This window comes from Stenella coeruleoalba (genome assembly GCF_951394435.1).
Source record: "Stenella coeruleoalba genome assembly, chromosome: 20".
Lineage (NCBI taxonomy): Eukaryota > Metazoa > Chordata > Mammalia > Artiodactyla > Delphinidae > Stenella > Stenella coeruleoalba.
This window is the reverse complement of record NC_137166.1, coordinates 998,794-1,009,950: the sequence shown is the minus strand read 5'-3', so window position 1 is coordinate 1,009,950 and position 11,157 is coordinate 998,794. Positions and strand designations below refer to the sequence as shown.

General features: G+C 63.3%; 2 protein-coding genes across 2 annotated transcripts in view; both read right to left on the bottom strand.

The window, feature by feature from the left end:
- Positions 1-204: 204 nt before the first annotated feature.
- On the bottom strand, positions 205-3,680 carry PABPN1L (PABPN1 like, cytoplasmic; the record flags this gene model as incomplete). The annotated part of the gene is made up of 8 exons (XM_079907878.1): positions 205-414; positions 687-956; positions 1,040-1,228; positions 1,715-1,802; positions 1,899-2,005; positions 2,505-2,557; positions 2,878-3,016; positions 3,432-3,680. The coding sequence occupies 8 exons, from the start codon at positions 3,678-3,680 to the stop codon at positions 205-207; spliced, it is 1,305 nt and encodes a 434-aa protein (XP_079764004.1).
- Positions 3,681-3,803: 123 nt separating this feature from the next.
- The window catches only part of CBFA2T3 (CBFA2/RUNX1 partner transcriptional co-repressor 3), a gene marked incomplete at its 3' end in the record, with an annotated part of 60,238 nt that continues 52,884 nt past the window's right edge, over positions 3,804-11,157 (bottom strand). Inside the window, 7 exon segments of the mRNA XM_079907877.1 lie at positions 3,804-3,939; positions 4,098-4,240; positions 4,893-4,920; positions 6,562-6,762; positions 8,244-8,376; positions 9,004-9,101; positions 9,226-9,263. Of these exon segments, the coding sequence (XP_079764003.1) occupies positions 3,804-3,939; positions 4,098-4,240; positions 4,893-4,920; positions 6,562-6,762; positions 8,244-8,376; positions 9,004-9,101; positions 9,226-9,263 (777 nt within the window).

The window sequence follows — 11,157 nt, the reverse complement described above, 5'->3', positions numbered from 1 at the left end:
CACGGCAGAGAGGGTTGCTTTAGAAAAGCCCAGGCTGAGATCTGTTAGTGGTTATTTAAGGCCAGGACCGCGCGTGTCTGCAGCTGGGCCCCAGAGCTTCCTTTCCCGATCCCAACGCAGTCAGAGGGCAGAAAGCACGCTGCACCATCAGGGAGGGAGAGAGCGGGGCGTCTGCCACAGGGAGGAGCGCAGGCAGGGCGCCCGTCATGGAAGCCCCTCTGCGTCCCTGAGTGAAGAAGCCCAGGCTTGCGCCAGGTGCCCGGGCGCACCCTCCTGCGGGGCCTCACAGGTGAGGACCCACAAGGCGACGTCTGTGTCACCCGTCACGGGGGAGTGTGTGCCCCGGAGGCCACCAGGCCCGGGTGAGGCGCGGGGGCTGGCGGTGACGCTGTAAACCCCGAAGCTAACGCTTGGCTGCCGGGAGTGAAGCGGGTAGAGCTGGGTCTGGGATCCACAGCCGCAGCCCATCCCCCGCCTTCTCTGCACAGTGTGCACCGAGGAAACGGCGTCCAGGTGAGGCGAACAAAGCGGGGCGGTCTGTCGCCAGGTGCTTTTTAAAAATATTCAAGTTTAATAATTTATGCTTTACCAGTAAGACACACATTTCTACTTTTCTGTAAAAGGCGTTAGTGGTACAGTCCTGAGTATGCCGCCCCGAAGCTGACCCGACGCGGCCTGGGCCTCACCTGCCCGCAGCTTTGCCCGGTGCCCCCCAAAGCCCCGACTAGCCCGCGTGCCAGGTCCACCCCGTGCCCTGCTTCGCGACCGGCGGCTTCGGCCGTGGGGTCTGGGCTGTCCTCCCGCCGAGGGAAGGGGGACGGATAGTTATTCTGCGCGGAGTAAATGGTCGCACGAGGAGCACGGCTGTCTACTCCTGACCCAGAGGCAGCCCCCCTCTCAAAATCGGGCCCTCCCTTCAATACGGTGAATACCACGGCGAGAATCTTCCGCGCCCCCTGCCCGGAGAGAGGCCGGGGGGCGAGCGGCCTCCAGGGCTCCGCCCACCGGACCCAGCCAGGCCCAACAGAGCCCCGCCCACCGGGCCCCGCTCCAATAGGATCCCGCCCTCCCAGGGCCCGGCCCACCGGTTCCGACCCCGTGGTCTGAAACGGGCCCCGCCCTGGAAGTTGCTGTGGGGGAAGGGTCCCCCCCTGGCGCCTGGGTGTCCCCGAAGGCCCCCGCGGTCCGTGGAGCTGATCCCTGGTAAATTGGTTCTTTTGGGCAGCACCTGGAACCAAAGGCCGAGTCCGCCTGAGACCTCTGTTCTCACACCCTCCTCCCCAGCCCAGGGCCAAGACCAGGGCTAAAGCTGCCTCCAGGAAGCCTTCCTGGGTTTCCCTGCTGAAGGCTCACAGGCAGGTGAACACAGGCCCCAGCACCCACCAGGCCCTGGCGGCCCCAGGGCATGCGGCTGCCTGAGGCATCAGATCTTAACCTGTTCCCAGCCCCTGTCAAGCCAACATCTCCCCCTGCAGGGGGTGTCAGGAAGGAAGCCTCCCCAGGGCATACACCCAGCCAAACCCGCTGGGGTCTGAGGTGCCCCCACACCAGCCGGAGGATGTGCCCAGACACCGGACACTGGAGAAGGGTCAGGCTGGTGCGGCTGCCTGCTTTGCCTGTCCCCCCGGGGCTTAATGGGTTAACGTAGACAAGCTCAGAGCAGAGCGCTCCCCCCACCCCCCCACCCCCGCAGTGACTGGTGGGGGACACGCACCTTGATGACCCGGCCTCGGAAGACGCTCTTGTCCAGCTCCACAGCGGCCTGGGCCGAGCTCTCGGTGGCAAACTCTATGTATGCATAGCTGGGGCGGGGCAGAGGCAGGTGAGGGCCACGCTCACCCACGCAGAGGTGTCCCCGCCCCCCGGGCGCCCGGCCCCTCCCCGAAGCCCCAACCGACCCCTTGGGGTGTCCGGAGAACTTGTCGCACAGGATGGTGACCCGCTGGATCTCCCCGCAGTGGTTGAAATAGGCCTCCAGCTCTTGGGCTGTGCCCCCGTAGTCCACCTACAGGCATGGACCCTGGTGGGGGCCCTTCTGCAGGGGTCCCCGCCTCCCAGGGTCTCCTGCAGCACGTTTTCTTGGTAGAGAGGGGGTGACTGGGCCCCAGGGTGAGAGTGGTCGCCTAGACCTCTACGCGCCCCCCTGCCGGGGGAGTGGACTGGATATCCAGACGAATGCCCCCCAAGTTTACTGGCCTATGCAAAGGGTGCGTGGCTTTTTCAAGTGGAACTCGTTGCCAATAATCTGCCCGCTGGGAGATTTCACGTGGAAATTCCGAATCCCAGCCCACAGTGGGGAATCAGGCCTGACCACAGAGGGGCCACGCTCCCTCATGGGGACAGCCCCCTCATCAGAGCCCCCCCTCCTGCCTCTCGCTTCCAGGCCTATGTGGCTTCTGAGCCTGCTACCCATACTGTCCCTTCCTTTAATCCTCACAGCCAGGAGGCGGCTGCAGAGCCAGTGCTGCTGGGCCGACCCCACCTCGCCCCCTCCCCCCACTCACGTTGCCCACGTAGACGGATCTGTGATCGGCCTCCAGCGCCTCTGTGGGGCTGTCTGTGGAGAGAGGGGGTTCAGGACCAGGGGGCTTGGCCTGGCAGGGGCCTCCGGCAGCTGCTAAGGGCAGGCGCCTCAGGCTGGTGGCTCAGTCCTCGCTCCTCAGGGAAGAGGGGCACCTGGGTTCTTGGGGAAGAGCACCCCTTGGGGCCTATGTAGAAGGACCACTGCCAGGCCGGACCTCATGGAAACCCTGGCCTTTCCCCGGGAGCCCACACGTTTCCTGCAGCAGCGCGCAGCTCAACCGCATTTACCCTCGTGCCCGAGGACTTGCGGGCCACAGCCCAGGGAAGGGGTTAGCCTGGCCCTCTGGCTCCTACCCGTCTCGGGGCTCTGCAGCTGCCCGGCCAGCAGGGCCCTGGCGTCTTCCTCTTCCCCCTCTGGGCCCTGCTCCCCGGGTGGCTCCGGTCGCTGGGCCTGCTCCATGGCCCACAGCTTCAGTCTGATGGCTTCCAGCTCCTGCCAGCACACGGCCCAGGCTGAGCCCGGAGGCGGGACAGCCCCCAGGCTCCGCTGGAGGGAGGGCAGAGGGGAAGGGGGCCTGCCCCTGCCTGTTCTCAGGGTCATGCTGGGGGCTCCCTGGGCGGGGGGAAAAGGGAAGACCACACGGACTCGGGCCTGGAGAGAAGCCCCTGTAATCCACCCCCAACACACAAAGTCCCCTTCAGGCCGGGGAGGCCACCCTGCCCCTTCCAGCCCGTGCACAGGTGGGCGTCCCTACACCCTCTTCCAGGCGTGGGGACAGTGGCCCTCTTGGCCCTCTCACCCCTGGGGTCAGAGCTGCAGCCGTCCGTCCCCCTGCCCCCATGCACAGCGTTCCCCAGGTTCCCGAGATCCCGGCCGGCCTCCACCAGGCGCTCGGCGCCGCTGTTACCTGGTCAGCTAACGGGCACTCGGCCAGGTCCCCCCTCTCCAGGACAGACAGCAAGAAGCCTGCGTCTTCCTCGCGCTCTTCCGCTTCCCCTGTCTCCTCCTCCTCCGTGTCTCCAGCCCCCGGGCCCAGAGGGCTCTTCTCGGCCTGGCTCCAGGCCCCCCAGCCCTGAGCCTCGGGGTCTGAAGAAGCCCTCCTCAGCCAGGCCTCAGTGGGGGGCGGGAAGAGAGCGCGGCTGAGGAAGGGCCACATGGCGGATGGGGCAGGAGGGGCCAGCAGAGCCTGCGCGCTCGCCTCCACGCTGCCTGCCGGCACCTGCCTGCGCCCTCCCGGGCTTTAAGCCCTCCCCCAGGCCAGGTGTTCCCACTAGAGGCCTCAGAGGCCTCCCGGCTGCGCCAAGCCTCCACCCTGGCTTCCGGGCCCTGAGGGGTCAGAGGCTGGACCCCCGCCCCGGTGCCCTTCTTCCTCACTGGCCGGCCCCTCTGGGACACTCCAGGTGGAGAGGGTGCAGCTGCGGCACAGCCGGGAGGGCCTCCTGGCGACAGCTCGGCCTCACCCGCCACGATGCAGGAGCCAGGAAGCTAAGGGGTCGCAGGTCCCCCCACCTCGCTGTGTCACGCCTCCAGTGGCCGGCCACGGTTAGGATGACGCGGGGGGGAAGCAAGTTACCTGAGTGTGCAGAGCACGGGTGGGGCACAGGGGGTCAGAGCAGACTTCCTGGAGGAGGTGGCATTTGAGCCGGCCTTCAAGGGTTGGGTCAGGCAGAGCCGGGTGAGCGTGGCCTGGGCGGAGGAAACAGCTTGAACAAAGGTCTGGGGGTGGGGGGTAGGGGAGTGCCACGAGGTCAGCGGCTTCTCGGGCCGGGCCAGGGCAGGGTCCTGGGCCAGAAGGAGTGACATCCCTCCTCCTGACCTCTCCTGGATTCCCTGCGGTCCCTCCCCTCCCCACCCCAATTCTGGGCCAGCTCTTAGGTGGGAACCACGTAACGAAGCCGGGTCCCTGCCCGGGCCGCAGGGCACGATGATGAATTCTGTGCAGGTCAGGCCTGGATACTGGGGGCCTCAAGGCAGTCTGTCAAGTCCCGCCCCATTCCTCTCTCTCCCCCAGGGCAGCTGCAGGCCTGTGTCCCTGGGTGCCCTGCTATCCTCCGTCTGTCCTCCCTAGCAGCTGCTCTGGCCTCTTCTCCCCCTGGCGTCATCTTGGGGGAGCTCCTGCCATGCCTTTTCCATCCTGCTGACGTGTTTATGGGGGGCCCTTCTGGGCGCGTGTGCCCACCCAGCCCACATCCCACCCTCCAGACCATTGCTGGTAGGGTCTCTTCCCTGGGAATGTGGAGTTGGGGGAGGGGAGAGTTGCAGCCTGTGAACGAACCCTGGGGGCCGTGGATGGGGGGACGAGGCGTGCGCCCTGGAGGGAAGTGGGGGCCGGCCGTGGCTGCCTTTCTCCTCCCGGCTCTGTTCTCACCTCCGTGGAGGCTGAACGCCCCCGGGCCCTGCAGGGAAAGGAGCCGGCCTGAGTTGGCTGTAAGCCTGCAGGCCTGGCCTCCCAGCTCCCGGCCCTCCTTGCCTGCAACACCCCCTTCCCCCCACCCCCCACCCCCGGCTGCACATGGCTTCATGCACTTGCATGTGTGAGGCTCCAGGGGGCACTATTCTCACTGTGCTGCTGCTTCCAGGAAGCCTTCCCGATTGCTCCATCTCCCTCTTGTGGCCACCGTGCCCGGGCCTCACCCTCTGTCTGGCCTGTGTAAGTTACACGTCCCCAGGTCCTTCCCGGATGGCCAGAGCGCCTCAAGGGCAGCACTGAGGACAGGGCCCAGCCCAAGGCTGGCTGGATGAGGACAGAAGTGCGGCTGCCGCAGGTCTTTCTCCCATGGTTCGGGGCAGTCAGGCCCCCTCTCCTGTGGGCCGAGACCCCACGGAGGGCCCCTCGCCCAGGCCCTTCCCTCTACCTCCAGGTGGGAGGCGGGACACCAGGGAGGCTGCGTCCAAGCCAAGGGCCGGCTGGACTCGGGCCCGGCCCGGCCAGCCTCCCTCTGAGCTCAGACCTCTGCAATGGAAAATTGCTGTCATCCCCTCTGTGCCGGGACTGCTGACACACCAGGCCCGGCTGGGGCGCCGGCCAGTTGCCTGGCGTGCGGACAGGCTTGCCCCCATGCTGGCCTTTCCAGTGACGCCTTTCAAAATACACCATGTTCCAGGCTGGGCCCGAGTATTAATAACACCTCTTTCCTCCCAGGGGCCACCCGTGAGCCCAGAGCCCTAGCCCTGCACACCCACTAGGGGTGGGACCTGCCCTGTGAGCCGGGACACCACGTCTGGGACACCCTGGCTCCTCAGGGTCTTGTGGGAGGTGCCCACATGGCCACAGGCAGGGGGGGCTCGAGCCCTTGAAGCCACGAGCGTGTCATCTGGGGTCCGAGGTCGTCCCGACCACCTCGAGGACACAACCTTCGAGAGTTCACCCCACTTGGCCGGAACTCAGGAGGCAGAGGTCATCCACCACGTCCCGCTCACGCCCCGACCCTGCACTACACGTTCGTCCACCCCCGTGGCGTGGTGCACCCCCTCTTGTCCCTCCTGCCTGTCACCGAGAAAGCCCCCCAACACAAATCTGGTGAATCAGTGTGTGAAACGGGCTTAGGTGGAGTCGCCAGGGACCCAAGGAGAGGCGGAGCCCGTGATGGTGAACGGCGGCTTTATTCCATGACACAGAACCCACGCGGCCGCGAACAGAGAGATGGGGGGACACGGGAGGGCGGCCACCAGGACCCTGCCTGGCACTGAGGAACGTGACCCAGCACTCTCGGTCCAACCCCTCTGGGGGAATTAAAAAATAAAATCACATGAAGAGGAAGTGGACAGTCAATCCATTGCCCATGAGGCTGCCCGAGCCCCTCGGCCCACGGAGGCTGGCCTGGCTAGGCCCCCCTTGTCCTTCATTCTAACGTTTAAAGCCAGGCTCCCCTTGAGTCCCGACGTCGAGTTACTGCTCTAAGGGGTCTCTGGGGAGGCACTCCAGGGTCTGGCTGAACTGAAGCAAAAGCAACGGGAAGCAGGCAGATTCCAGAGTTTTCTGGAACGCCGGGGACTGTGCAGGTGGCTGCCCAGACAGCCGGCTCCCCGGGCCTCACCTGTGCACCGTGTCCAGGCTCGCTGCAACCTCTTCTTCCTCCTCTCCTGCCAGCAGGAGGTGATCCCGCGGGGGGCGCAGGAAGAGCCCCGTAGGTCGCGGGAGCCCGCAGGCAGGTGTGGGGCTGAGGGGCCCAGGGAGAGCCGGGGCTGGCAGAGTGTGCTGCGCCTCTAGGGCCACAGGGACACCCACCCCACGACCCCTGGATGGAAGACGGGCATAGGGGTGAGGCAGAGCCGGGCATGAGCCCCCGGGAGCAGGGGCTCCAGGAGTACTGGTGTCTTAGGGAGGCCAGCACGGGGCTCTGTCTTGCCCCTCCCTTCCTGGGGACCTCTCCAGGCAGTGACCCCTGGTGACAAGGAGAGGAGTGAGTGGCGCCAAACCGCAATGTCTGGGACTTGCCAGGGAATGTGCGCTCCCCGACTGGTGGTCCCGGTCACAGGGCCCCCGAGCAGCTGTGCGGGCCACCTCTAGCGCCTCTCCTGGCCCGTGGCCACCACACTTGCTAGGCGGGCCCAGACTGGCCAGAGCTGTTGCTGGGACATTGGTCCAATCTGCCCACATCTGCAGCAGAACCTTATCTGTCCCGGGAGCAGGCCTGGACCAATGGGAGGGGCACTGGGAGGGGGTGGCCAAGGCCACAGGGGACCCGAAGCACCCCCACAGCTTTGGATCACTGAGGGAGTTGGTGACGCTACACTGGGTTCTGGCTGGGGATGGACTGAGGCGTGGTTGTGTGGATTAGACGGGAGACCCATGTGTGGTGTGCAGACAGGTGGATGGTGAAAGGATGAACGGGGGACCAAGTGATAGCGATGGATGGGTGGATGGACAGATGGATGGATAGATGGACAGATGGATGGGTGGATGGACAGATGGGTGGGTGGATGGAGGGATGAGTGACTGGATGGATGAATGGATGGAATGGGTGTATGGATGAATGGCCAGAGACATGACAGGATTGGTCAGAAGGGTGAACTGATAAAAGAAAAGAATCAATAAGTAATTGTAGGTAGGCTGAAGGGACGGGCAGAATCATGGCCAGACAGACACGCTGCAGTGAGCTGGGGCAGGCAAGGTGGGCGGCGCCAGGGACTGGACTTTGGTGTCATTTTGAGGATGTATTTGGAGAAACTGGCAAATAGGAGGAAGTTAGGGCCTGTCCCGATCCCTCTCCACGGTGTCATTGGGATGAAACCGGAAGCAGCGCTCCCTCCCACCCGTGTCCCTCCGCCACTGAACCTCTCGGGCCCTGATGAGCAGCCCCACAGGGCGGCCCCTTCCCGGGAGGCAGGCTCCTCTTGCACTACGGCCCTTACCCTCCTGGCCCCAAGGCTTTCTCCAGCTCTCCTCTCTTCCCTGGTAGCACCCAAGGCTTTCCTTTGGTCCTGGGGACGGGAACCCTCGTGATGCTGACGGGGTCTGGGGTGTGCCAGCCTGTCCACACGGGGAATGGTAGGCTCTGGTCTTTGTCAAGAGAACACCCCCCAGACACCACGCCCTGGGGACAATGACACGTCCTAAGAGAAAGAGAGGAGGGGGTGGGAAAGGTCCAAGGGTCACACGTCAGGGCGCTTTCCACCGGGGGTGAGGGGACCCCGGCGCCAGCATCTGCTGTCCCAGCCTGTGCATCTCCCTGACTCGGCCCTGTGGGCCGGGAGCTCCGGCCGCCGCCCGCCTCACTCTGCCCTCCTGCGGCGCTTGGCCTCAGAACGGGGTGATGCTGCCGTTTGGGTTGGACTTGTGGGGGAGGGAGGGTCTGCCAGCAGCCGCATCTCACCGAGCTTGGGCTCACCAGCGGGTCCGATCTCGGCCCCTGGGGAAGAGACCCTCACGCGCACACCGACGGCCCACAAGCTCGGGAGGCAGCAGGGCAGGTCGGCCTCTGAGCTGGACCCCCTTCTGTCCAGACGCCCTCTTTGCATAAGGGAGGCAGGGCGAACACAGACCACCAGCAGCCCCAGCTCCGGCCGCCCCCCCACTCCCCGACCAGAGCTGCTCATTGGGAGTTTGCCTTCTCTGTGAGCACTTTGGCCAAACAGGGCCTGCGCACAGCGACCAACAGACATGCCGGCTCCCGAAGCACGGAAGGGGCCCTCGACGGAAGGAGCCGCCTGCTTGGTGTGACCCAGCCCACACCCGGCATCCGCTGACACGTCGCCCCCAGGGACACCCCCTCCCGCCCCCTCTGGGCCTCAGCCTCCTCGCTGCCAGCCCCGCCCACCTGGCTGCCACCCTCTGACCCTGCGGACCCCCTCTGCTGGCCGGGGCTAGGTCTGTCGGCCTCTGGCCGGCCCCTCGTGCCAGGCTTCTGTAGCCCTGGCCAGAGGAAGGTCTTGGTATATGAGATACGGGTATGGGGGTCACACAGAGAAGGTGGCCTTTCCTAGCTGGCTTGAGGTTACCTCTTCCCAACAGCTGGGGTGGAAGGGGCCGTCCCCACCTCGGACCCTCAGCCTGTGGTCCGGCCCTGCAGGCTGGTCTGGCCCGATGCCACCAGCTGGCCAGCCCTGGCGCGCCTGCCTGAAATCAAAGGGGACCCTGCGAGGGGAAGAGGAACAGAGGCCGGCAAAGCACACCTGCGGGGCTGCAGGTGAGGGGCTCCTCCCAGCCAGGACTCACCCCGCAGTCCTGACATCAGGGCCTCAGACCTCCACACCCACACCCCAGCGCGCCCAGGGCGCCACCCTCCACCGGCACAACCTCGTGGGAACGGAGTCCGAGGGGAGAGGCGGGGCTACGTCACAGCACGTGCACAACCGCCCTTCTGACAGGTTCAAGTCTCGCGAGAGAGAAAGCTGACTGGAAACATGACGGGTGGGCGCCCGCTGCCTCACGAGAGCCGAATCCCACCTGGCCCCTGGTCTTCTGAAACCCACAGAAGCGAGCCTCTGAGAGGCGGGTGGCCCTGCAGCCCCAGGCGGCCCGGGAGCTTTCTGGAGGGTGAGATAGGTCTAGCTCGATGGTCAGAGTTAGGGCTCCTGCCAGGTGGGGTTCGGATGGGACCTGGTCTGTGTACCGATGGAATCCTTCCTGGCAATACTCAAAGGGTGAATTCTTACAACTCTGAAAAGTAACAGCGATCAACAAACCCATTGCTCCCCGTAGCACCGCAGTTCGGCTTTCTTTGAAAACCTAGTTCCTGAACTTTACATACTTCCATGGTTTCTCTTAATTTTTTTTTTATTTGGCAAACATCTCTTCTTTATTATCATCATCATGAATATCATCATTTGGACCTCTGCAAGGGCTATATACATTCACATTATCGCAGACTATTGACCTCTTCCTCTCGGTGGGGCCCCTGGGCACCCGGTTTCAGTAGCTGGTCACTATTGCACTCCAGTCCAGGGAACTCCTTACAGCCATGCAAGAAAACACAGATGGGAGACCGTGTTTGCTGTCTGTTCTCCCACTGGGTACAGATCAGAATTTCCTTATTCTTTTATTTCCTCCTTGAGATCGCTGGGGGCGTTGAGTGTGGTGGGGGGACAGGGCTAGGCTTGGTGGGGGGATTTCGGAGAGAGCATCCCCTGAGGAACAGCTAGACAAAATGCAGGGTTATATACAGCTGATCAAGTCTCCAGAAGGCGCGGGGAGGGCGGATTGCTTTCCTTTGTCGTTTTTTTCCTTTTTCTGCAGAAGTGTGGAGCTGCAGGAGACACAGGGGCTGGGACGGAAAGACGAGGTGGGCGGGAGGCTTCTCGGAGCGGGCAGCAGAGGTAGAGGATGACAACGAGAAGCAACAGTTGAAGGCGCAGTTGCTGTCTCCTCGCGCTTTGAAACGCAGTCAAGAATCAACCCAAAAGATTGTCACAGTTTCGTCTCAGAATTATGTTCTCTCTGGGAAGGACACGTGAGCACTTCTTTTTCACCAATGGAAAGAATGAAATGTGACGGAAATTCACAGATGGAGTGAGGACAGACGAGGTACCCTCCCTGCGCGTGTGCAGACGCACGCTGGGCGTGCCCCGGGTGCACACGCAGACGGGCACGCACGCGTGGGTGCCGAGGGCCGAGCTGCCCACCCCACCCGGCCCCGGCGGAGGTGCTGCTGTCGAGTTGAAAAGAAAGAAGTCGCTTCTTGTCGGACAAAACACTTCAAACCCCAACATCCCAACCCCCCCGAACAGAATCAAAGCAAAAGACCGACATCTGAACAAGCCCAGGCGTAGAGTAAGACAGTGAAATAAATACTTTGGCAGCGACAAAAAAATTGTGGATTTGGACTTGTCGTGTTTGCTTTTTGGATTTCCTTTGGAGCAGAGGTGTGTCCGGCGTCCTTGGCTGGCTAGCTGGCAAGGTAGTTTACAGGTATGCTTCCTTCACCTTTTTTTAAAAAAACTTTTTGGATTTCTACTTAAAGCCAAACAGTTTGACATTAAAGGAAAAAAAAAAAAAAACCCTGAAAGCAAAAATTACTTCTTGAGTCTGAAATTGACATCTTTCTAACCGTCCTCGCTGCACCGGCCACACACCCTGGGGGGTGGCTTCCGGGACACAGCGGCTCAGATCTCCGGCTACAAAAGAACAGTTTTCTTTTTCCCTTTTGAATCAGGAAGGGGGAAAACAAACCCCACAGTTTTCTTTGTCCATT